The sequence below is a fragment of the Sinocyclocheilus grahami genome, unplaced genomic scaffold, assembly GCF_001515645.1.
Source record: "Sinocyclocheilus grahami isolate Dianchi unplaced genomic scaffold, SAMN03320097.WGS_v1.1 scaffold337.1, whole genome shotgun sequence".
Taxonomy (NCBI): domain Eukaryota; kingdom Metazoa; phylum Chordata; class Actinopteri; order Cypriniformes; family Cyprinidae; genus Sinocyclocheilus; species Sinocyclocheilus grahami.
Window position 1 is genome coordinate 471,661 of NW_015505516.1, and position 26,997 is coordinate 498,657.

Below are 26,997 nucleotides of genomic sequence, written 5' to 3' on the forward strand. Positions count from 1 at the left end.
CATAGACAGCAATACAACTGAAATTTTCCCAAGTCCAGAAACGTAGCAAGGAGATTGGTAAAATAATCCATGTGATATCAGGGGTTCAACCGTAATTTTACGAAGCTAAGAGAATACTTTTTGTGCACAAAAGAAAAAAAATAACGACTTTATTCAACTATTCGTCTCCTCCGCATCACCCTGTAGTGTTATTTTGGAGAATATCAGCTGGACGTTAACAGCGTATGCTGTTTACGTCCAGCGGATATTCTCCAAACTGGCGCTACAGGATCTGAACGAAAACAGCGTGTGACGCAGCTGACACAGAACAGCATATGTTGTTTACGTCCAGCGGATATTCTCCAAAATGGCGCTATTAAAATAAATGCATGAATTTAAAATAAATGTAAACTATATATTATTTCCATAACAAATGCTCTTTTAAAAAAAAAATTCACAAGGGATAACATGCCCCTCTTTGCTTTTTACATCTTTTCTTCAAAGTTGCTCCAAAGGCATGCTGGGATCCCGGGCATTTTCAAATGACAGCATTTTTTATGCAGAGCACAGTCATTCAGACCCTGAACCACTTAGAATTCTGTCTCAAGAGAACATTCATGGCAAAATTCGAGCTCTGCAGGTAAGACAGACAACACATTCAAAACACTCTTATTATAGCTAAAATGCCCCACTTTATAAACACTCATCAGTGTGACTGACGGAAATGTTTCGAATAGACTTTAAGATGATTTATTTTGTTTGATCAGATAAAACTCCAGCAGCAAAAGCTGCATTTAGGTCCTCATCCACTTCTGTTGCCCATTAAACGGCGTGTAGACTTAGGTGGAAGTTCAGAAGATGACAGCCTTCCTCGTAGCCCCTCTGAAGTTTCCCGTGGAGAAGGAATATACATGAGCATATCGAACAAGGTGCTTCAACTATAATACAGCAGCATTCCAGTATCTTTGTTGTGACATAGTGTATTTTAGTGTATTGTCACTAATACATGCATGTGTTGGTGTTAAATGCATGTTTTCTGCATAGCTTTGGCCTTTCAGACTATCATTAATCAAACATCTGCACGAGTTTGTGTGGCTCATTTTGTGTCTCCATTACTGCTGTTACTACCCCAGCCTAAATCTCACGTAAACTTCTATGTCATGATGTTTGCCGTTTTCTATCCCTCCCAAAAACCATAGCACCTTGAGCTTAGCTGAAACAGGAAGTGAGTAGGAAGAACAGGTAGCCTGCTGCCATTTCACTGACGTGTTGACATTATACCTGTCATTCATATATTTGATTTATGGCTTAAATTTGAATGGGGTTTTTTTGGTCCTAAATATTGTCTAATGTCCCTTTTCCTTTCCTTCCAGGCCTCTTCACAGCCGCTTTCTCCTCGGCCGGTCAGCCCAGCACCTGCACCCTTTTCCCCACTTGCCCCTGGCTCAGTGGACTTCAGCACTCCTCCACAATTCACTTCCCTCCTGGACAACTCTGCTGCCCGTCACCGTATGTCCCTCAAACCTAAGAATCAAAGAGCCAGTGCCAAGAACAGGAGGGTGACCACTTCGGTGAGCCTTTTTAATGGATCCTTCTAAAACGTATTATCCATTGGTATCCATTAGCATCACCCAGTTTCCCTCGACAAAAAAAACAGTGTGATTTTTCCACTGGCTTTTGAAATATTGTAGGAAGTAAGCTCTGTGACCAACAAAAGTTTGTGATTCTTACAAGTTTTGTTCATCAAAAATTCATCAGCCTTTATAAATTTTAAAACCTAAATACAATCGCCAGAAGTAAAAAGCTTAAAAGTAAAAAGTTAGGCTATAAACAAACTACACAATGCACAACTTCAACGTCAACATGCTTAATCTTCTGACAACTCTTTCAGTCTTTATTTAAAATCTACAAGTTGGAAAGCTTGAATTAGAATAGTTAGAAAAGTAAACACAACGAGGCTGTGAAAGTGGACTAGTTAGTAGATAAGTTTACGTGCTTGGCGTGATGATGTTTAGTGTTCTTAACAATCTGTAGTCTCATTTAGCCACTTGTTAACAACCTTATTTTTAAATACTTTTAAAAATCAAGAGTGTCTGCACCGATAGCCTCGTGGGCAGCACGCAGAAATATGGCACAGTTGCTCTTTGGGTGTCCCGAGTTTGAATACCGCCTCGTGGACCTTTCCTGATCTCGTCCCTCTCTCTCCCACTCAGATCTCCTCCACTGTCCTATCAAGAAAAATGCAAAAATAAAATCATGAGTGGGGTATTACTGATGTATTTTATTTTGTAGAATAAAATTAGGAAATATCGTGAGCTTGTGTTAACCACAGAACTTATTTCAAAAACCCTTTGACTTGAGGACAATGGAACCAGAAGTTCAAAAATCCTAATTTCTGGGTTTTAGGACTTATTCCTGAAGAACTCTAATGCTTGTGGAAGAACAGAAATTTAAAATATAATTTTCCATATAGTTCATATTTAGTTCACATAGTTCATATTTAATAGATTTTTCTATATTTGTACATTGCACTTCCTGTGTAGGCTGGAAGCAGAGCACGATCTGAGAGTTTGAACAATCTGGACCAATCGCTGACTACTAGGGAGGAAGATACTTCTGTAAAAGAGATACCTCGCGCTCGCTCGTATTCCTCACAGGTCTTACGGGGGGAGAGGCTTACGACTTCACAAATCAAGAGTCCAGTTCCAGTTTCACCTTTAATGTCTCTGCAGACGTCTGGAGATATTAGACAAGTTTCTGCTGAACCTGAGATTGAGAGAAACATCCTGTCCACATCACCTCCAAGCCCTAGCCTACGGGAAACAACTGCAGCTGTGTCACCAGTAGCCAAACCACCAATCCCAGTGGTGCCAATTGACAAAAAGGGAAAAGGAGAAGTGAGTGAGATGCTCAGTAGCTCCAAACTACTCGAGAACACCCAAAGTAACATTGTGTCAACTGTAAGACCAAGTGTAACTACCACACCAGAATTGCGTCCTGTGAAATATGAGAAGTCTAATGCTGTGCTAATACAAACCAAGATGGACAAAAACTGTGTTCAGAATGCAGTAAATATAGAGAAAAGCCCAGCCTCTACTCATGCTCCAACCAATGTGATTTGTGGAGTAAATCTGAGACCATCATCTCTGAGGAGAAATATAGCTTCCACAGATGACAAACATGAGTCCAGGACCCTTCAGCCAGTCAGCACAGTGTCAGCTGTTAGTCATGAAGATCACACTCAAACAGAATCCATAAAGCGTCAAAGAACTGTGTCTGGATCGTTCCACTTTAATGTCTCCTCAGACAAGAGTCAAGAGCGGCCGAGGACTGCAAGCTTCACTGGAGTAGTTGGACAAGCTGGACTGAAAAAGGAACCTCCATCTCCTGCCAAACCTCCTTTAAATATCAAGATAGAGCGGCAAGTAAGTTCACAAGTCGAGAAAACAATAAAAGGCCCATCTGCTAACTTACCACTAATTTCAAAGAAGGAAGACAAAACGGACACTTCTCCAGTGATACCAACAAAGTTCACTGATCTAGCAAAGAGCCATCCTCGGGCCCCGGATGTGGAGGAGAGTCAGGACAACGAGAAGCAGGAGATTGGGGTAGAGGCTACTGAAGAAGGAGTACAGGAGGTGGAGGTGGCAGAAGAGGCAGTTGAGGATGTGATGGAAGATGTGACTGTGGGAAAAGAGAGAGAGGCTACAAATGCATTCGGAGTGAAGCTTCGCTCTACCTCTCTTTCGCTAAAGTTTCGCTTGGACAAAGCTCAATCAGAAGATAGAGTTAAACACCACAGTGCATCGATTTCACCTCCGGCCTCACAATCCGATTCAACCAGCTATCTGCAACCTGAAGACCAATGCATTGGCATGGGGTCTACAAAAGTCCATGCTAAACTCAAAGAACCTTCTTTCCAAACCGATGCGTCCGCAACGTCAGTTCATTCCTCCGGTTCACCACCTAAGAGTTTCTGTAGAGACAAAGAGAGAGCTGGCGTCCTCAGACAGGCTGGTGAGTTTCTTTTTGTGGTTCCCCAAGGTGCATGAAGATTAAGCCTCTGGCCTATTTAGTTGCAATTATGACAAATGTGAACAGCTACATATCCTATGAGAATGATGATCCAGGTCATACCAGGAAACAGTCTGTGCTTGTCTGAGTCAGAGCATTTAGAAAGCTGATTTGTCCAAATGTTTAACTGTGCTTGTCTGTAATTACACTGATGGCGGTTACTCAACTGAGTAAACAAACGGTAGATTGGGCTCATAGATCTCTGTTTAAGTTATACCTTGTCTTATTGAACTAACAATGGACTTTACTAAATAACTAAACCAATAAAGTATTTATTACCTTTATTGCCTATTAATGATTAGTTGATTTTAGTATAATTTAAAAATAATACCAACCAGCAGAGCAGTACAGTAAATAGTGATACATGATTATTATAAAATCATAAAGAATTTAGGTATTACAGTATGGAAATTAACCATGGTTTTACTATAGTAAAAATGTTGTAACCATGTTTTTTTTTTTTACAATTTCTGTCATGAAACTCTAGATGGCGCAGGCTGATGGGTCCTTAATGTAAACTGATTATATTCACAGTGTTAAATGACTTGGCACAATCTGATTGGTTTATGTTGCATACGCAGCCAATGAGCTTGTTGCTTTACATTTAAATGGCTGGTTAGCATTCAGCAGAGCTGTTCGCAGCATGCTTTCAGAGTTCCTCTGAAACCCTCCACCTTCCCCAGCTCCACCTGTATAGATCTGCTACAGGTTATTATATATGCTATTTGTGCAGCAGCAGTATGTCTTAAATACTCACAACACCGTATCTGTGTATGTATTGGCAGTAGCAAGTTCCTGCACTTGCTTGCAGCAGCGATAATCTACAATTACAGAAAATAACCAACAGCAGCAGCAATTCAGCAGCTTAGCATATATATTCCACCAAGACCAAATACATTTACATTGTCATATCCATTACCATGCTAAAATCTTCTGAGAGTTGTCATGATAGAACCACAGTTTTACTACAAATACCATGGTTAGACTATGGTTAGTGTAGCCAAACCATGGTTAATTTGTGTTAACCATGGTTTAAATAAAATAACCATGTTTTTTTGGTTTTATTTGTAGTAAATCCATGGTTAATTTTCATAAATGTTACAATTCACTAATTGCTTATTTTTTAAATAGCAATACTAAACAAAAAATGGTGCTACAACAACTTAAAAGATGCATGCACATAAGCAAAATTTTGTGATAAAAAATGGTCCTCTGTCCATTATCAATAGTATTGCGATGCATGAAACAGCTCACAGAGAAGTCACTGCTTTCGATTGGTCAACTAAGATGAATGGTATTTTGATAAATAAATATTCTGCATTTTCAGAACCTCCTCAGCCCTCATCATCAGCCAGTAAATCCACTAAGATTGTACCTTCACCAGCTAAAGAAGGTACAGGCTTGCCTCCAGAAGAGACTACAGCGGTATCCTCTCAGGAGAACCCACCAACATCTACTGCTTCAGAGGTGTCCTGGATGGAGATGGCAAGAGAGAAGACCAGAAGTCTTCAACAGCTCTTTACCAGTAGACTGCCTGAGTTTCCTAGCTTGCAATCTCGACCAACAACCTTGACTACAACACAACCACAAACATCCACTTCACAAGCCAATCCAAGAATCACACAGAACATTTCAAGCCAGCCGATGACTACACAACCTCTTTTGAGACCTACAGAAACAAAACCGCTGCCATCTGCACAGCATTCTGGAAGATCCATACAATCTGCCACTCAGTTGATGCAAACTCAGACTGGAACAACAAACCAACCTTCAAATTCAAATCAGACTCAGATTGATAGTACCAGAGAAGTCCAGTTTCAGTCCAAGACTCAAATGTTTAATTCAACAACAAAACCAACCCAGTCTACAGTTACATGCACATTGAATGTGCAATCCACTGCTGTAAACACAGCAAAACAGCCATCACAATCATTGGCACCACAGACACCACCCATCCAGCCGTCATCACCACTGCGAGCAGCATCACAGACCCCCACACAAGCTATACTGAGTCCCACAGCACCCCCAGGTTACCCACATCTGTCGTCAAGCCCAGAGTTAACGTCCCAACCGTCTGCCAATACTGTCTCAAAGGATCAGCCTCAGAATGAGGGGGGAGAGCCCAGTGTAATCTCAGGGAAACCTGACAGGGCGTCTGCATCTCAGGGGAAAGGGACCGGTCCTGAAGATGGCAGACCAGTGTGGGCAGCAGGATTAGGAAACAAGACCTCGCTCTTACAGTGCTGGGAGAACCAAACAACTGCTGCAACCAAGGTATTATTGTTTATGTAATCTCCAAACACACTCAGTTTATTCAGTCATATATAAACCAGAGAAAGGACACTTACTTCAGCCTCTGAAAAAGGAGTGATTGTTTCACACTAGTCAAGTTTCCATCTGTCTTGCAAAAAAATGTTTAGAGCATCAAAATGTTTACTGATTTAGCAGATGGAAATGCTAATTATTAATCAAATTTCACAAGTGTCAATAATCTTTTTTGTTTAACTTTAGCACACAAATTCTATTTCAATACTTCGAAACTAGTTTGGAAGCACATTTTTGTCCAGAAACATGACTTTAGGGTAAATACATGTGGGGGTCACATGACAGAATTAAACCTGTGTTCATGTCCGCAATATACATTTTTTTAGTTTGTAAATTCAATTAATATCACATTTATGTTACGTTTTTACTTTATTTCTTGGATGTTGGTGAAAAGTTAACACAAATAACAAATGCTAGTACTGATGCAGGTAGCTATCAAACAAAATTGGTTTGCTGTGAGATCAAGGAATATTATAATACTAATTAGTGTATGACTTAACTGAAAATTTGGATTTTTAAAATATAAATGTTATTTCAAATTACTGAACTTGTTTCAGGAAAAAAAAATGCTCAGTGATATTATTTACAGTACACTACAATGAAAACAGTTGTGCAGCTTATTTTGGTGGAAACCGTGATACATTTTTTTTTTCAGTATTCTTTGATAATTGGAAAGTTCAAAAGAACGGCATTTATTTAAAATCGAAAACGTTTGTTGCATTATAAATGTCTTTACTGTCACTTTTCATCAATATAATGCATCCTTACTTACAGGGATAGTTCTCCCAAAAATTTACATTTTGTCATCAGTACCAGACATTCATTTGGACCCCATACTGTCTCATTTGATCTCATTTTGTGCTTTTGTTTCAAAACAATTTTGAAAAAATGTCATCATTGGCATTTAAAGCCATTGGTTCTTGTTCCTCACAAAAAAATTAAATAAAGTTTGAAAAGGCATCAGAAAGCCTTTTAAGCTAATGCTCAGTGATATTATTTACAGTACACTACAATGAAAACAGTTGTGCAGCTTATTTTGGTGGAAACCGTGATACATTTTTTTTTCAGTATTCTTTGATAATTGGAAAGTTCAAAAGAACGGCATTTATTTAAAATCGAAAACGTTTGTTGCATTATAAATGTCTTTACTGTCACTTTTCATCAATATAATGCATCCTTACTTACAGGGATAGTTCTCCCAAAAATTTTAATTCTGTCATTAATTGCTCACCCTCATGTCGTTCCAAACCTGTAAGACCTTAGTTCATCTTCAGAACACAAATTTAGATATTTTTGATTAAATCCGAGAGCTTTCTGACCCTGCATAGACAGCAACGCAACTGAATCATTCAAGGCCCTGAAAGGAAGTAAGGACATCATTAAAATAGTCCATGTGACATCAGGGGTTCAACCGTAATTTTATGACGCTACGAGAATACTTTTTGTGCGCAAAGAAAACTAAAATAATGACTTTATTCAACAATTTCTTCTTCTGTGTCAGTCTTTAATGCGCATTCACAACAGTACCATGGTGCATGTGTGTGGTACTGCTGATGCAGGAGTCAGCGTTCTGACGTGGAACCCGAATGCGCTGCACCTTGTTTACAAGCAGAGGAAGATGCACGTAAAACATGTCTGAATATTTCGACATGACTTCATCCTTACTTATTCGAACCAGAATATGCAGACAATGGACTAAGAGAGATGGATGTTCTACTTCAGAACGTGTCAGTTGCGTTGCTATCTACTGTATGCAGGTCAGAAAGCTCTCGAATTTCATCCAAAAATATCTTAATTTATATGTTCACAACAGTACCATGGCGCATGTGTGTGGTACTGCTGATGCAGGAGTCAGCGTTCTGATGTGGAACCCGAATGCGCTGCACCTTGTTTACAAGCAGAGGAAGATGCACATAAAACATGTCTGAATATTTCGACATGACTTCATCCTTACTTATTCGAACCAGAATATGCAGACAATGAACTAAGAGAGATGGATGTTCTACTTCAGAACGTTGCTATCTACTGTATGCAGGGTCAGAAAGCTCTCGAATTTCATCCAAAAATATCTTAATTTATATTCCGAAATGAACGAAGGTCTTACGGGTTTGGAACAACATGAGGGTGAGTAATTATTGACAGAATATTCATTTTTGGGTGAACTATCCCTTTAATAAAAGTGTTAATTTTTCTGCCCGAAAAAATATTAATGACCCCAAAACATTTGAACAGTATAATTAGTTAGGACAGGTAATATCATAATACTGTCAAATATATCTGCAAATCAAAAATCACAAAATAAGAAATTAATAATCCAGGGAGATCTAAAGACTTTGATAATTACCATAGGAACAAAAAACATTATTATTATTTTTTTAAACAAGAAAAAAAATACCACATGGTGTCTTATCCCTTGGATATTTGTAAGCCATGTTGACATTTGAGTTTTAATTATTAATATGAATCATACATTTATAAATTAAAATAAAGGACTCTTTACGGAGGGGACACGTGTACTATTTGCTCATAATATCTAGTACAGTATGTTCTGTTTGTGGTGTTTTGCTTTGTCAATTGTTTCAGATTTCCTCTTTACTGATTTTGTGTATGCAGGGTCAGAAAGCTCTCGAATTTCATCCAAAAATATCTTAATTTATATTCCGAAATGAACGAAGGTCTTACGGGTTTGGAACAACATGAGGGTGAGTAATTATTGACAGAATATTCATTTTTGGGTGAACTATCCCTTTAATAAAAGTGTTTTCTGCCCGAAAAAATATTAATGACCCCCAAACATTTGAACAGTATAATTAGTTAGGACAGGTAATATCATAACACAGTCAAATATATCTGCAAATCAAAAATCACAAAATAAGAAATTAATAATCCAGGGAGATCTAAAGACTTTGATAATTACCATAGTAACAAAAAAACATTATTTTTTTAAACAAGAAAAAAAATACCACATGGTGTCTTATCCCTTGGATATTTGTAAGCCATGTTGACATTTGAGTTTTAATTATTAATATGAATCATACATTTATAAATTAAAATAAAGGACTCTTTACGGAGGGGACACGTGTACTATTTGCTCATAATATCTAGTACAGTATGTTCTGTTTGTGGTGTTTTGCTTTGTCAATTGTTTCAGATTTCCTCTTTACTGATTTTGATAGACAGGTGAGTCGAAGTCCACAGCAGAGTCCCAAACCACATCTCAATCTTCAGCTCCTCTCAGACCGATCTCAAAGCTCTCAGGCATAGGCACAGGATTCGACTCGAGTTTGTCAATGCGTAAGTGGGTTACACAATATCAGTTTTACATGACAGCTACAATTGAAGTATATGCTTATATATGGTGTCGATATTTCTAGAAGCATCGGTCTCTCCTGTTCCCACGAGGTCAGCAGACAGAGAGGATAAATGGCAGCAGAAATCAACGCCACCTTCATCATCTCCTCTGCAGTCTGTCCGTGACACTGCCCAACCATCCTGGATGGAGCTGGCCAAGAGGAAATCCCTGGCATGGAGTAATAAGACTATGGACTAAAAAAACATAGACATGGAAGAGTTTACGAGTGCAAGAAAGAAATATTCAGAATTGGATGCTGAGGTTGTAGGATCTGAGGGCATTTTCAGGCTAGCGTTTCCTGAAGTTGCATCCATGCAATCAGAGGTTTGCTTCATGTAAACTTCAGTAGACTTTGAAGTTGATGTTAAAGCAGTGTGTTCTGGAAGTGAGCCACTATTGCTTATGTATATTAATGAGGGAAAGTTGCACATTCATCAGTCAGTAAACCTCCTAATAGTGTTTGTCTTCTAAAACCTCACGTGAGCTGCTTGCGTTCTCTCCATGTGAAGTATGAATGTATGCACAGCAGATAGGTACCAACGAAACAAAAACGAGAAGTCATGTTCTCTTGCAACACTGGCTAACAGCTGCTGGTAATGTATTGTGTAAATGCACCACAGTGCAGCACAACAGAACTGAGTGAGAAAGTAGATCAGAGATGGAAGGGAAGGGAAACAAATTCAGGTTGAGACTCAATCAAAAGCACCCTGAGTGAGATCTCAGGAAGAGAAATAGATGGTACCATATGTTTTACCTACTCACACGTGTGCAGACACACAAAAACAATAACGGTCTCCCATGTAATATGTTGCAATATGTAATATGTTCTCAGGTTTAACACATTGTATCATTGTTTTCATGTGAAAATGATTAGTATGATTATTTCCTTTCCATTGACAAATTGTATTTATTTGCATAAATTCCATCCAAGAATTGGTATGTATTGTGACATTATATCACCCGTTGATTTTCTGACATCTATTAGATTTGAAGATTTCTGTTCTTTTATGTTAAATGTTAAATTATGTGACTGTAAGAATATTTCAAATTACTCGGAGCTTGCTTTTGAAAATACCAACTCCAATTCCTTCAATAAATTAATCTTACTAAATCTGGGACATGTGGTTTAGAATTGATCATGAATATAAAATATCAATAACACAACAACAAAAATAATAATAAAATAAATATTGTTTGAAAGTAGAATATGGGATGTACTTTACACAATGTAAGAAGCTTTCAGAATATTTTTCAGTTAATCCATTTAATTTGTTATTCTGTTTTATTTTATTTTTTAAAAACAAACAAAACAAATTACCATATTTGGAATGGCAAATTAGCAAACTATAGATCATTTTTTTTGTATTGACTTATAAAATATAATACAAAAACAACTGCTATCTTTATTTTTATTCTAGTGTTACCATCATATATGTGTGTGTGTGCGTGTCTGTGAAATTACCACCAACAATACTTCATTTGGAATGGCAAATTATGGATATCATGGTAATTTTTGCATGAGTGAATACAATAAATTGTATTAAAAACTTGTATTAAAAGATTCTATTTTCTTCTTTGATTTATTTTTAATGTTACCCATTTAAAAAATATTGTATGCCAAATTAGCACCATACTTATTTCACTTCATTACAAATGAAATAACTATCCCACATTTATAACACCATAAAAATACCACATTTGGTAAGACAAATTGTCAAATTCTTGATACCATGGCAATTTTTGGTATTGACAGATTACAATCAGTACAAAAAAATCCCGTTTATACTATATTTATTGTCTTATCAATATTGACTTTATGTAATTTTTATGTACATTTTACTGACAAATTTATCTCATAAGACGACTATTGCAATATCAAATTACCCGTGTTTTTGTGGAAACGATGTTTAGTTTACAGTGGGGTAAATGTACCGGCTGCGGTTCTCAGGCGGGCCAGCCGGTGTCGCTGTTTCAGGCCACTATCATGTAACGCCATACCCATGGTGGCGAAATAAACATGCAGTTTGAAAGGGCGCAGCGCGGGTGAATGTGAACGCAATGCTGCTGCTTCATCTCGTCTCTGTACTGACGACGCTGCTGTGTGTCGGCGAGAGTTACACGACCCGGAGCGCGGTGTCGTGGGCTGTCGCCGGAGATGCGGCGGAGGAGGAAGAGCTGGACACGCACTCCGACGAGGCGCCCGCTGTGCTCGTCGATAATATCGGGATCTGGAAACCAGCCTATCCGTCCTCTGTCTACCGGGACGCTTCAGAGAAGAAACCCGAGCTGATATCGAAAAGCGAGGACGCGTCCTCCGCGTCCCCCGCGTCCCGTGTGTTTTCGTACCGGATGGAGGAGGCGAAGGTGGCGCCCAGCGTCGCTGTGCCTCCGCCGCACGAGGAGACGGCGAGACTAGCGCGATACACGGCGCACTACAGCGACTGGGGTCACGTGGCTACCATCTCCACACAGGAGCAGGTGCTGCTTTGTTTACTAGGTTGGATTGAATCTACTTTAACGCAATGTTCACTTACAGCTTTGATCTATTTTTTTCAGTTCTCAACAAAGGGGGTCCACCAGGGGGCCTCAGCAGACCTCAAGATGACTTAAACGATTTAAAATAAACATTGCAAATCAATCAAGATATTAATTTTAATTAACCTCTTCAACAACTGCTATTTTTCTTTGAAGATCCAGTGGCTGGCTGCATAAATTGCTTAGGCTAGTCTTAAACGTTTCTCATCTCCTTTTTTTTCTAGTCGTAACTTTAAGTCAGTTACATAACTTATATTGGTCTAATTTGAATCTAATAGTAAGATTGATTACCACTTGTTTAACTACTAGTTAGTCAAACTAGTTGTTAATTATGTTTATACAGCTGGCCACAGGTTCTTGCTGTCTTGGGAAACCTGGATAATATATGAGGTAGCCTAATTTTAATAGTGATTTCTAGACCTGGAAAAGTCTTGTAAATTATTAAATCTTAAACCATTGGCTTTTTTATAACAAAAGCAAATTTTTTTTATAGTTATGCCAAACTCTAAAAATACTTTATCAGGAAGAAACTGTGAATAAAATGCTTTGGAAAAACGTTTTATCCAGTAAATCATGTACGGCTTAAAGAAGTCATGGGAATATTGTTGCGGACATAGGTTGAGAACCACTGTATTAAGTGTATTACAGTCTTAAGGAATAAAGTTACGGTACATTCAGCCAGTCATTATCACATAAACGTTTTTTAGTTTGTTTTATTGCAGGCATGTATGAAATGTCTGTAATTTGGCCTGTTTTCTTTCCCCGTCATCTTTTTAGATTAAAGGACTTCCTTTTGGAAACATTTTCTCTGTAAGCGACGGTCCAGCTGACAACAGCACTGGCGTTCCTTATTTTTATGTGACACCGATGGACAACACTGTAACGGATCCTCGCAGCTTCCCTTTTGCCTCCTTAACGTTTTCTGAGGCAGAGGGAGATTTCTGCAGGCATGTCTCTGAAATAGCTGGAGTGAGAAGCCTTTACATTTAAGTCATGTTTACATATCAAAACAAGAGATCATTGTATAATGATCATCTAAAGCATTTTGTCTTCCGACTACATTTTCCTGTGACAGGAAGCAGGTTTATGACCCTGAGGACCCCAGGTGTGCTAGACTCACTTTGACTGGTAAAATGGTGGAGGTGGGACCAGAAGAGCTTGACTTTGCCAAAGAAGCCATGTTCTCCAGGTAATTATGCAAATTATAAATCATGCACACATTTTCATTTCAGTGACCGCAGCTAAACACACTTCATACTTTTAATGTTGAACATAAGGTATGTGTTCATTTGTGTCTGTTGGTAAAGTATGATTGGCGATCTTTGCCAATGTTTGCTTAATATTGTCTTGGCTGTTCTCTATTTATATGCTGCTTTTTGTATCTGATGCAACTAAAATGTGCATATACTTACAGCTGAAATGTATTGCTAATAAACAAACAGTCTAGTCTGAAATTTGCCTCTGCATTAGAATAATTTACATATACCAATAGAAGATTTTTCTCTCTGAAAAAGATGCAAAGCTGTCTCTGGGGCAATACCCTAAGGTGCAACAACTAATAGGTACAATTGTATATCTTATTTTTCCCTGAAAGGCACATATTAGGATCATAAAGGTAAATATAAGTATTTTACACCTTCATATTATTAGTGCATAATGCATATTAGTATCTTTTGAAAAGGTACCACCCCAATGACAGTTCTGATCCTTTTTGAGAAAGTATCGGGTAAGCAATATTGCAAATAAATATATGTCAGTTTTGGTGTGTGCTTTGTTTAGGCATCCTGTCATGAAGAAGTGGCCCCCTGGACATAATTGGTTCTTCATGAAGCTGGTTTTGCAGCAGGTTTGGCTGCAGGACTGGGCTGGAGGAGTCTGTCATACCGCTTGAGGAGTATTTCAAAGCGACGCCTTTCTGAGAGAAAAAAGACCAACATCCTATAGTGAAAACGGTACAAGCAGAATTGACCTGATTGTGTACAGAAGGTGGTTATGTTTTTGTTACAAACTACTTTCAACTAGTAGTTTTTTCTTTCTTTTTCTGGCCATGATGCCGGTTCAGTGCCTCTGAACATATTCCTGAGGATTTATTGACTGTAGAAGTTATGTTAAAGGAAGCATAACATTATCTATAAAACAATTTCACAGTTACTTGAGGTTAGAGATCTTTATCACATGTAGACACTGCATTGAAAGGAAAGCCATTCATTCATTATAAATAAACAAATCACTCATGCTAAATAAATCTACCACAGGCCTTCATACTTTAGTACACAAAGAAAAGGTATATATTAAATAGTTGAGTTCTTGCCTGTTTTCTCTGAAACCCACTTTACTGTATTGTAGGTCTGACATTTCATTAACAGCTGAAGTGTGTGTGTGTGTGTGTGTGCAAAAGAGAGTTTTTCATTGGTATTTATGGCATCTAATGCTTTTCAAGTTCAGTTTCAGGTCTGCATTTATACTTCTCAAGGACAGCGACTTATGGTACAGTACATGACATCATATGTTACACTACCTTACGCAATTACAATGTAATTGACACCTTAATGAAATATCTCAAATATCTGTTTGTGCCTTGCATTACGTCTTCACAATGGTACATGTGCTGCACAATTCAAATTTAAATATAAAAAATACATATTGTGTGGAAAGAGTAGTCATTGCTGTTTTGTGGTTGGCGTTTTAGTCTTTTAATGTAAATGAAGAACAAATTGATTGATTGGAGTAATATGAAATATAAGTATTTTTCACCTTCATATTATTAGTGCATAATGCATATTAGAATCTTTTGAAAAGGTACCACCCCAATGACAGTTCTGATCCTTTTTGAGAAAGTATCGGGTAAGCAATATTGCAAATAAATATATGTCAGTTTTGGTGTGTGCTTTGTTTAGGCATCCTGTCATGAAGAAGTGGCCCCCTGGACATAATTGGTTCTTCATGAAGCTGGTTTTGCAGCAGGTTTGGCTGCAGGACTGGGCTGGAGGAGTCTGTCATACCGCTTGAGGAGTATTTCAAAGCGACGCCTTTCTGAGAGAAAAAAGAGCAACATCCTATAGTGAAAACGGTACAAGCAGAATTGACCTGATTGTGTACAGAAGGTGGTTATGTTTTTGTTACAAACTACTTTCAACTAGTAGTTTTTTCTTTCTTTTTCTGGCCATGATGCCGGTTCAGTGCCTCTGAACATATTCCTGAGGATTTATTGACTGTAGAAGTTATGTTAAAGGAAGCATAACATTATCTATAAAACAATTTCACAGTTACTTGAGGTTAGAGATCTTTATCACATGTAGACACTGCATTGAAAGGAAAGCCATTCATTCATTATAAATAAACAAATCACTCATGCTAAATAAATCTACCACAGGCCTTCATACTTTAGTACACAAAGAAAAGGTATATATTAAATAGTTGAGTTCTTGCCTGTTTTCTCTGAAACCCACTTTACTGTATTGTAGGTCTGACATTTCATTAACAGCTGAAGTGTGTGTGTGTGTGTGTGTGCAAAAGAGAGTTTTTCATTGGTATTTATGGCATCTAATGCTTTTCAAGTTCAGTTTCAGGTCTGCATTTATACTTCTCAAGGACAGCGACTTATGGTACAGTACATGACATCATATGTTACACTACCTTACGCAATTACAATGTAATTGACACCTTAATGAAATATCTCAAATATCTGTTTGTGCCTTGCATTACGTCTTCACAATGGTACATGTGCTGCACAATTCAAATTTAAATATAAAAAATACATATTGTGTGGAAAGAGTAGTCATTGCTGTTTTGTGGTTGGCGTTTTAGTCTTTTAATGTAAATGAAGAACAAATTGATTGATTGGAGTAATATGATTATGTAATACAGAATTAAGCTTAAAATAGTATTGCCAAGAGACTTCAGCAAAAGTGTCTTATGTAACGTGGTATCTGGCTCAAGTAAAATTAAAAATGGTCTGTGCAGGTTATAATTAATCATCTCCATTTTAATGATTTCAGCTTTATCTTCAGCTGTACGAGTTCTTGTAATCCAAACTTTTCTGTGAGACGTATAAGAGGCAAAAGGAGGCTGTCAATGTGAGTCACCAGTGAATAAAAATAATCACATAGGCATCACAAAGTAGTACTGCTCGACCGTATGACTGAATTGCTGGCTGTAAACAATGTTGGAATAGAAGAGAAGAGCATATAAATAAAAATAGATTGGGGGAAAGAGCTCAGTCTGTGGAGTGGACTTCAAATCCAGATGACTATGCCAAATGAAGATGAGAGGCAAAAACCAGGAAAGACAAAAGCAATTCATATGGGTTGCAGTAATACTACTTTAATGGCACTATATTTAAATATCAGGATTAGGGGAAATTTGATGAAAAGATATGACAGATGTTTGCATACAATAAAGGGTTAGGCCCACGAGCTATCTGACAGTGAAGGTCAGAAAAGCCAATCAATTATTCATTAAATGTGCATTCCCTCTGGCGCTTGCATTCAGACAGCATACACGCACACCTAGATGCATCTAAATATGGCTGTTTTTTCTTTTTTTTTGTCCCAAGTTAGTATGATAATTATATGAGTAGTAGAAATACTCTCAGGAAAATGGAAAGCTTTTACATTTACTGTGCTGGGGAAAATAAGACATTGATATGGTGGGAATAACTTTTTAATAAAGATAAAAATCTATATCCAGCCTTTGTTAAAATTCGCGTGAGCTGTGTTTTCAGTGCAAATGATTTATTTTTATTTATTTGTATTATGCATAATTGTGCACTAAAGAGAAATGTACATTCACATTATATAATGTTATATTTTTTTGCTTTTACGTCTCTACAAAAACAAACAAACAGTATGGTTTAACGCAATATAGAAACGTATAATTTATTTTTTTGTATGTGTGTAACTTTCCTAGTAATATTAATAATAAACTACATACAAATTCAAATAAATCATTAGGCATATACCACTTTCACCCAGTGGTAAAACTATTTCTGTACTTATTTAAATGTGAATTTAAAATAATATAATGACTGACTATTCTTATTCCAAACAGTGTTGGGGAGTAAGTTACATGTAACTAAATTATGTAATTTAATTATAAAATAAATGTAATTGTAATCACTTACCGATAAAAAAATGTGTAATTAAATTACAGTTACTTATGAAGATGTTAATAAATACAAAGGGTTTTACGTCTGATTTTTTTCACACACATACAGATTTAATTGATTCCTTTCATAAATTTCAGTGACTGCTGTAAATGATGTGAGACACCCAATGTTTAGGACACAGAATAGGACATGCTTAGTCGATAACTGTTTTATTTACTATTTGGATTTATGCATATGCTTTATTTTTTAAGATTAACTGTTTTTTTCCCCCAGTGCATTGATAGATGTCAGTGTTTCCTGTCATAACTACTGTATGCAAAGATTTGATTTCAAAAACAGTATCATTGCTACTGTTTCTTATGGTTTTAAATCTGTACTTATCCTCAGAATGACCTCAAAGTAAGTCTTATTTTGTGTTAGCTGTGCTTTAAACTGAAATGATTATAATCTTAATTCAAGTGATGAAGGACTAATCAGTGTTGAGCACTGTAAAATTAACCCTGCCTGCTTTATATGTTTGAAAATGATTAACAGTTAGAAATTTAGAGAAGTAATCAAATGTGATCAGTTACATTAGTAAAGTAACTGAAATAGTTTAACTACTTATTACATTTTAGATAGGGTAACTTGTAATCTGTAACCTATTACATTTCCAAAGTAACCTTGCCAACACTGATATCAAATATAGTATTTCATAGAAAAATATGTAGAGTACATGTCAGTCTCCGTGCAATGAGAGCTTGTTGAGGAATATTTGCACATTGGACAATGGAAGAGTGTTTCAGCCGGAATTTATAGACACCCAATACTTTAAACAGAATTGCGAAAGGTGTTGCAAAAATTACCTCGGTTTTCATTTGTCATTTGCACTTATATGTTGTTGTTCTTTTATTAGTTTTGACTGCTTTTATTGTGCTCATTTGGATAAAAGCGTCTGCTAAATGTAAATGTACATTTTACTGAGGGGGTGTGCAATGGGTTCAGTCCGCCGTATGGCGGCAGATAGGAGCTGCGCGCTGACTCCAGCCAATCAACGGCAGCGATGGGCGGGGTCTGATGACTCCAGCCAATCATAGTTCTGGGTGAGTATGTAAGTGTGTCTTCAACAAAGCTTGATTGAGAGATCACATCACCGTTGACGACTCTGGAAGGACTGTCCGTCAAATTTACTATTTTAATGAACATCACAAAACGTGTTTTTGCTCGTTTTTTGACAGGATAGTTTTGACGAGATCGAGCTGCGCCGGTACTCTGTGCAATAACAGGCTGCAAGGTAAGAAGTGTTGAACTTGAGGTTGTTGCTCATGCCCGTCTGGCATATTTTGGGGTCCTCCGACAGGTAGTCAACTCTGTTTATTTCACAGCCCCGAATTATATAGCCGTTTTTAACAATTCAGTGTCTTATTTTACCCAGTCAGCCCCCCCCCCCCCCCCCCCCCCCCCATTAATTATCCTCTGCAGTATTTCTGTATGTCTCTTGGTGCTTCATGTCCTTAGAAATAAGGCTGCATACATATTTAAACAGCTACGTTATCTGTTTAACTGTGTTGTAGTCGATGCAGACCGCACAAAAAATAACGGAACCAAAACAATATGATTTCATGTCGGTGTCTGTGCCTATCTGGAATTATTATTATTTTTGTATCTAATCATGATCTCTTCCAGTAACGGCAGGCATGAGGATTGCTCATCTTTCTCTGGAAATGCCTCAGTTCCGCTGGGCTGCCTCGTGACTCCAGCAGCGACCGAGAGGAGGAGCAGACAGCAGATGATCCGGGCCCCCGTCAGCTCCTGCCCGCTCCCCTGAAGCGCGTATGCACGCCTGGATCAGGAGGACCAGAGGCAGCTGCAGGGGAGGCGCTGAAATGAGATGAGGCTCAGACATGGAACTGTTGCCACTGCGATTATTTTCTTCACGTCGTTTCTCAGTCTGTCCTGGTACACGGCTTGGCAAAATGGCAAAGGTGAGTAAGTTCATCTCTGAGATTAATTCGTTTATGCTGTATCATACGAGCTAGACGCTAATGTTTCTTAAATTCAGTACTACATCACAATTGTGAGTGCAAATTTTATACAACAGTTTAATGAAATGTAATGTTATTCATATGAAGCAATTTACGGGTTAAGACTACATTTGGGCTTTTAGTTTGTTAGTTCTATAAGAAACTGAAAAACTTTGCCATTCATCAAGCATCATCGGGTGTAAAACCTGGTCTGGAGCGGTGTGTGCATGTGGAACGGATCTACAGAGATGTTCTCTTCACTCAAATTGTTCTGTAATCAATCTGCTCCAGCTCTGGGTTTTTAATTTGACACGCTCTAGTGAGAGAAACCCACTCTGAGCGAGTGCTGAGTAAAATAAAACACTTGCAACGTCCGAAATCAAATACTGAGTAAGTACTACTAAATTGAATAAAGAACATACTTTTCAACTGTTAAAGAAGTGCATTTTATATAGTATCGATGAGAATAGTATAAATGAAATCCGGACGTAATCCATTCATCATGCGTTCATTACTTCCTAACAATTCACATTTTTCTTTGGCCTCGGGATTGTAAAGTGTCCATCGGATGCATATACACTTTGTAATTTATTCTGCAAGTTATACGTTATTTGGGTCCATTTCGCCTAATGCTTTATGAATTCAGCCATGCTCTTCTCTGAAACTCCATGAACACTGTCAAATGGAGTGATGCAAATAACCATGAAATGCCTCAATATTGACTCAATTAGAATAAGAACCAGAACTGTTGTATAATTAATTAATTAATATGCAGGTTCCTTCAAATAGATTAAGACTCTTTTTGTTGAATTACTTTTTTTGATTGCACCGGTGGGGTGTGCAAATTTTATAGAAGCAATTAATTGTAGTAACTGGTATTTTGGCCTAAGCTATTGAATTCTGTGGTAATATTTTGCAAGGTGCTTGATGGTTAAATAGCTGGGCTGGTGACCAAAAGGTTGCAGATTCAAATCCCACAAGGGGTGATCAGTGAACTGATATCAGGCACCACAGACATCAGTCTGAGAACACATCCAGTTGGCTGTACTAGATGACATTAATCTTAAAGGAAGTTCATATTTTCTGACCATAAAGTTTGTAAAGCGAACTCCGGAGAAGTATGTGGGGAATTTCAGGTTAGGATAATACCAAACCACTCTAGTTGGAAATCAATGGGCTCTGGAGCACATTGTGACAGCTCATTGCTCTATGGTCGATCTAGTTAGATCCATCCGTGTATTGATTAGAGTTGTATAAAGCAGAACGTACAATTCTGTATGCTTGTTGATGATGTTTGCCAAACTCAGATCCTTGCTTCTTTCTCATGCAAGTTTTCTCCTTGGGATTTAGCCAAATCTAGAGGTTGACCAATTTGCATTCACCCTCATTTGCATTCCCAAAGCAAACAAATGGAAAAACATTTGTAATGGCTGTGAGATGTAGTAAGATATCAGATATTTGCGATATTTTATTACATTTTCATGCAAGTTAGGGTTGCATGACATTTTTGGCCTTTGTAAGATTTGTTTTGCAAAATCTGTTTTTGTCATTTGTTTTTGGTGAATTTTGTTCTCTAAGAATTTAAAAAGTCTCTATTTTCCACATTCACATTATACAGACTTTTACTGTACATTTATTTATACTGTATAAAGTTATATGGATTTTTGACTCGAGGTTAAAGGGGTCATATGATGCGATTTCAATTTTTCCTTTCTCTTTGGAGTGTTACAAGCTCTTGGTGCATAAAGAAGATCTGTAAAGTTGCAAAGACTAAAGTCTCAAATCCAAAGAGATATTCTTTATAAAAGTTAAGTGTCACCCACACCTACCTAAACCGGCTCGTTCTAACACGCCCCAACATACCTACATCGCTATGTGGGAAGATTTGCATAACGCCGCCCAAATGTTCACGCAAAGAAAGAAGGCGTAACTTTTATTCTCGCTGTAGTATTGTTGTTGCCGCCGCCATGTCGTGAAGACGCTGTGTGCTTCGTTGTGAAAGCGAAACTACTTTGTTTGGTCTTCCAAAAGAGGACGATATCCGCTTCGTCATGCCTAGAGCTGATCTGTGCTGGTCGCTGAGGAAATACATCAACTTTCACCGTGGACTAAGCGGAGTCCAGCCCGGGGTCGTCACATGTGGTTGCCGCTCATTCGTCGGATTCGCCGGGCACGCCGTTCTCGACCCCGCACACGCTAAGCCGGGGCTTCCCCTCACGCTAGGCCGCTGTGTTTTTCGTTGTGAAAGCGAAACTACTTTGTTTGATATTCCAAAAGAGGACACGACTACAAATCAGTGGTTAAGTTGTATTTACAACACTGTTCCAGAACAGTTTAACCCAAATATCCAGATGTGTGCAGCACATTTTATGGAGGACTGTTTACTGATCCTGGGAGAGTAACGTTAGACTACAATGCCGGCAGTTCTGACTCACGTAAGTACGTTTTCATTTAAAGGATTTGCCACTGATGATTCAAACGTGAGTTTTGGGCAGTGTAGAGTAGCACTTGTTGTTTGTAATTTCTCTGATCACAAATGCAGACAGAGTTTTATGTTTACGCGGCGCAATGCAATGCAACGCGTAAAAAGACTGTATAAGTCATTATAATCCGTAATTATGTCCCCACTGGATGCAACAAATGCCTCGTTTGTAATGGGTTTTAATGTTTTTGTCTCGTCGCTCCGGCCGAGACACGGCATCATATGTGAGGGGCGTAACATTTCCGTCTCACGCTTGAGGTATTCGGCCAATCACAATGCATTGGATAGCTGGCCAACCAGAGCACACCTCGCTTTTTCAGACCGATGAGCTTTGTAAAAATCGACGCGTTTCAAAAAGGTGGGGCATAGAGGAGAAACAATAATGTACAGTATGTGGAAAATGTTTTTTTTTTTCACTTTAAACCGCATAAAAACATTTCATTACACCAAATACACTAAACAATGTTCTTTTTAGCAGCATCATATGACCCCTTTAATAGAATAGACTACAGTCCTCGAGAGGAATCTGAAAAATTCCCTCTCCCCCAAAAACCTGTTTTATAACATCATATTCAACCTGTCGTTGAGAAGCTGTTGATCCTGGATCTTGTTAAGGTTAATTTAGTTGAAGATTCTGTTTAAAGCTTTAAGGTACAAAGAGACACTTGTGTGTCAGCTCATTGGACGGTTCTCAGAAATGTAAGATACATCCTAAAAAATGTGATGCGCAACCTAAGCAGTTGAATATCAGAGTCAGACGGGAAAATTTTAGAGAGAAAAGTCACTGTATTCATTGACATGAAACCCTCCCACATATGTACACACCTCGGAAACCTGGTCATCGAGGGCATATAGTGACTCATTATTTCATAGTTTGATGCCACTCAGGTCTGAATAATTCTCGCCTGGACTTGCTGCTCTGTTGTAGGCTTGACGTGATTGACGGTGATACCGTTGTTAAGCCGCAAAAAAACAGTTATGTCACTTGCCCACCGCTGCACCGACCCCCACCATCGTTTAGTTTTTTTATAGTAATAAAAATCATTTAGTTCAGTAAAAGAACAGACACTACATTTAAAAACTGAACGCGGCTGCTCAATGCAGTGTGCCGAACGACAGTCGCATCACAGATCAGATTTAGTTTACCCAGTGAGGAGAGTGAGTCGAGCTGACTGACAAGAAGAATGAGGTGAGACAGACAAGACGATCACGGATAATTTAGTTTCGAAACGAAATGCAAAAGCGCCTGTTTGGCAGTATTTTGGATTTTGAAAAGCCTGTTGACTTTTGCCATTTATCTAAGGGGATTTTGGAAGTTTTTTTTAAACATTCGTTTCTTATTTAATTGGTTCCACAGTGTTACCAGTGTTATTTAAACTGTGTTTAATTAATTAATTAATTTTTTACATCAAGGTGTATGCTGTGCCTCCAAGCTTTCTTATTCGTTTTGCTAATAAACGTTCTACCTTTCTTATTTATTTGGTTATATATTATAGGCTACATGTTTTGTATACCTATTTTACAAAAATAAATGGGTTACTTTATGCAAGTTATTTGTTATTTTATATTAGGCATAGCCTGCCCTATAGCATAGTGTATTTTTATTAGTTTTGTTAATAAAAGTTCTATTTTTATATATAGGCTAAAGTAAGTTAGACGTTGTATTTTGTTGTTGCATTCAAGCAATTGACGCCGAATTGCCACTGATTCGAAAGTGAAAGTAAAATACGCACAGCGCTTTTAAGCTATTTAAAAGCGAAGGAAAAGAGGGAAAATTCAAACAAACTAAAAACGAACAATTGCTTTACGCCGAATTGCCGCTATTTGAAAGTGAAAGTAAAATGTGCATGCCAGCTATTTAAAAGCGAAGGAAAGTGAGGAAAATAGGGAACGCCCCCGACCCCACGGTGATACCGGTATTATCCGTGTTGTCACACGTCGATTAACCGGTGGGAAAATTTCCTCACCGTCACAACCCTACTCTGTTGCCGATTCTCTGAGTGGTGTTTGTATAGAGAAACGAATGTATAATGTTTTCAGTTCAGCCTGATTGCTTCGTTATTGCCTTCTAAGGTTCAAGGTTCAGCCTGATTAGAAGTTCAGCAGATCTGAAGGTTTTTTTGTGGTGTTCTTGGTGTTTGTGGCCTAGCTGAGCATGCTTTGCTTATTTTCAGTTGCCTGTCATAGTAATTGATTTGTACATGTGTACAGCGAATGTTACCTGAAAGTTAAATATGGCTGTGCTGAGTCCTATCAAGATAAAACATTTCCACTTTATATAAAATATCTATTTCATTAGAAACTCTTTATATTTCAGATCCTTTTATTAATGAATTTGTGTGTGATAAGTACAAACTCACAGCATTTCTTAGCATGGTCAAAACCACTTCTAAGAGGCACCATACTGAAGATTCAATCAATATTCAGCTATGATATTCTGATGCATCATGATGTTAAAGTCACATGTTAATATTTGTTTAGATTTAATAAAATAGGGGGGGGGGGGAGATTAGTTAAATCTAACTTTACAATTATTGCTCTGTTATCAATAACAATTGCAATACCACAGCAGAAACTTACATTATTTTACTGTATTTTGGTAATTATTATAAAATATACTAAAACAATGTACTCTGCCGTTCTAAAATAGGTGCCGAGTAAAAAAAAATTTAAAGTAATATTTTTATTTAGCAAGTATTCATTAAATTGATCAAAAGTGGCAGTAAAGACATTATATAATGGTTTTCACAAAAATATTAAGCAGCACAACTGTTTTCAACATTGATAATAATAATAAATATTTCTTGAGCAGCAAATCAGCATATTAGAATGATTTCTAAAGGATCATGTGACACTGAAGACTGCAGTAATGATGCTGAAAATTCATCTTTGCATCACAGGAATAAATTACATTTTAATATATATTGTAAGAGAAAACAGTTATTTCAAATTGTTGTAATATTTCAAAATATTACTAATTTGACTGTATTTTTCATTATTTCTAAGTACCAGGTTTTGTACTTCACTGTGGCATGGTTAAAGATTTGCCATCTTAACTGAAAAGTTATATATTTAGAGCTCATAGGGCTGATCTGTGACTCTTTCTTATGCCCTTGATCGAGGTACTTAACCCTAGGTTGCTGTTGGGGTCACTTTAATATGCCTGCTAAAAGTTGCTTTGGATAAAAGTGACTGCTAAATCAAACGAGTAATTAGATGGCACCTTACATCATTCCGCTGCTCTCCTGTTATAGTACCAGAGGTTAAAATGAACGGCACCGTTGCCTTATTCCTCCTATTTTCTTTTCTTCTCAGGGTGTGTGGAAAGCACAATGGGCCAAAAATAGCAGGCTGGGAAGGCGTGATTAGCCTAGGAGAAGCGGTGAGGAAGGCCGCCGTTTTCTAATGAAGCTCACTGAGAAGAGAGACTCAGCGCTCATCACATATACAGTACTTACTGCTTGTGCTTTTGCTGGGGCTGAATTGTTTTTCTTCGGGAGGAGCCCACGCGTGCTCTGTCAAGAGGAGAGCAGGAGAGCGAGGGGGTTGTGTTAAGCACACTGCTGAGAGAGAAACATAGAGATTTACAATGGAAGAATATTAAACTTTGAGAGAGAGAGAGAGAGAGTTTCACCATGCAAAGAAATGGATCTTTCTGACTTGATGATGCTCTCATTAATAACTATCAACTCGTTCTGAGTGATGCACAATTCCCTATTCTGCCTCCAGGATCATTCCAGATCATTCTGCTGTCAGCGTTCCAGACAAGTCCTCATTGAGTCACCATTGCACTCTTATCACTGTGGCATCCCCACCATTCTTCCTCCATATTAGGCTGGTGAACGCATTCATTGTCGTTAAGTTCTTGTACGTTTCCAGCCCTTGACATTTTTCAGTTTCACCACCTCACGCGCTCCTGTCTCTCCAGTGCCAACGGCGGCGGTTCTCGAGAGCTGTCACTGTGCTGTCATTCCTGGCAGGTGTTATTGGTCTCCCTGTGTCACCTCGCTCTGTCTTTCTCTCTCTCTCTCCCACACTCTTATGTCAGGTGGTATGAAGTTTGAAAAAAAATGTCGTACATTATTTCTCTGTTGGATTAGGGAATCTAGAATGAGAAGTTTGGTTTTGGTTTCATTATTAGAACATTTTATTAAAATACTACTGGAAGGGTCAGTCTACAAAAAAAAATGTGTTGCCTTTATTTAGCTGTTTAGAGCCAATACCCACTTTTACGGTTCATACATTTCTGTACACATGAGCAAAAATATCTTAACATTATATGTGGGAATGAAAGCTATTGCTGTAGGCTTTGTTCTCTTTGTATATATTATTTAGATGACTGGTACCATCATATTATCCCCTTTTTAAGTAATTAACTTTTCCATTAATAATCATTATTATTTATATATATATATATATATAAAAAATCTTCATAATGACAATCAGCATCCACTTCAAGGAGGACAATCTTTTTTTTTTTTTTTTTTTTTTTTTCCCTTTTTTTTATTAGTATTGTTATTATTACTTTACGTTTCACATGTTAAGAGGTCAATAAATTTTTTTAAATACTTTTAAATTTAGATTTTAAATTACTTTGTTTTAACAGTGATGCATTTACATTGTCTAAAGTAACAGAAAAGGCATTTATAATGTTGCAAAAATATTTTAAATAAATGCTGTTTCTTTTAATAATTTATTATTTTAGAATCTTGAAAAAAACGCGTCATGGTTTCCACAAAAAATATTAAGCAGCACAACTGCTTTCATCATTGATAATAATAAATGTTTCCTGAGCATCAAATCAGCATATTAGAATGATTTCTGAAGGATCATGTGACACTGAAGACTGGAGTAATGATGCTGAAAATTCAGCTTTGACATCACAGTATAAATTACAATTTAAAACGTATTAAGATATATATTATTAATTTAAATTGTAGCAGTATTTCACAATATTACTTTACTATATTTTTGATCAAATAAATGCAGCCTTGAAGGTGATTCCTCATGATTCCCATCCGTGTTCTACTTTCGATATAGTTGTCTCCTATATCGGTTCACAGAAATGCTTAATCCAATCAAAGCACACGGCTAATAGAGCCAGGCATTAGCTCTCGAGGTCCAAACATCAAAATGGGAA

At 37.6% G+C, this 26,997-nt stretch overlaps 3 protein-coding genes across 7 annotated transcripts in view; all 3 read left to right on the plus strand.

Annotated features, from left to right (window-relative positions):
* Positions 1-489: 489 nt before the first annotated feature.
* Positions 490-10,831, plus strand: LOC107602905 (mucin-4-like). 3 transcript variants are annotated; one of them, XM_016295520.1, is made up of 7 exons: positions 490-619; positions 747-908; positions 1,353-1,550; positions 2,523-3,996; positions 5,381-6,327; positions 9,555-9,672; positions 9,753-10,831. In XM_016295520.1, the coding sequence occupies exons 1-7, from the start codon at positions 497-499 to the stop codon at positions 9,926-9,928; spliced, it is 3,198 nt and encodes a 1,065-aa protein (XP_016151006.1). In that variant the 5' UTR covers positions 490-496; the 3' UTR covers positions 9,929-10,831. The 3 variants fall into 3 exon arrangements, with proteins under 3 accessions (XP_016151006.1, XP_016151007.1, XP_016151008.1); XM_016295522.1 differs by lacking the exon at positions 490-619 and adding an exon at positions 1,179-1,221 and having other exon boundaries at positions 832-908; XM_016295521.1 differs by lacking the exon at positions 747-908.
* Positions 10,832-11,511: 680 nt separating this feature from the next.
* LOC107602906 (protein CREG2-like) lies at positions 11,512-14,895 on the plus strand. Of its 3 annotated transcripts, XM_016295525.1 has the most exons (5): positions 11,512-12,208; positions 13,043-13,212; positions 13,341-13,454; positions 13,860-13,880; positions 14,045-14,104. In XM_016295525.1, the coding sequence occupies exons 1-4, from the start codon at positions 11,789-11,791 to the stop codon at positions 13,876-13,878; spliced, it is 723 nt and encodes a 240-aa protein (XP_016151011.1). In that variant the 5' UTR covers positions 11,512-11,788; the 3' UTR covers positions 13,879-13,880; positions 14,045-14,104. The 3 variants fall into 3 exon arrangements, with proteins under 3 accessions (XP_016151011.1, XP_016151009.1, XP_016151010.1); XM_016295523.1 differs by lacking the exon at positions 13,860-13,880 and having other exon boundaries at positions 14,045-14,895; XM_016295524.1 differs by lacking the exons at positions 13,860-13,880; positions 14,045-14,104 and adding an exon at positions 13,780-13,828.
* Positions 14,896-18,496: 3,601 nt separating this feature from the next.
* Positions 18,497-26,997, plus strand: part of LOC107602876 (alpha-1,3-mannosyl-glycoprotein 4-beta-N-acetylglucosaminyltransferase A-like) — a 49,658-nt gene continuing 41,157 nt past the window's right edge. Inside the window, exons 1-2 of the mRNA XM_016295487.1 lie at positions 18,497-18,645; positions 19,038-19,336. Of these exons, the coding sequence (XP_016150973.1) occupies positions 19,243-19,336 (94 nt within the window). The 5' untranslated portion in view covers positions 18,497-18,645; positions 19,038-19,242. The remainder of the gene's footprint in view (positions 18,646-19,037; positions 19,337-26,997) is intronic.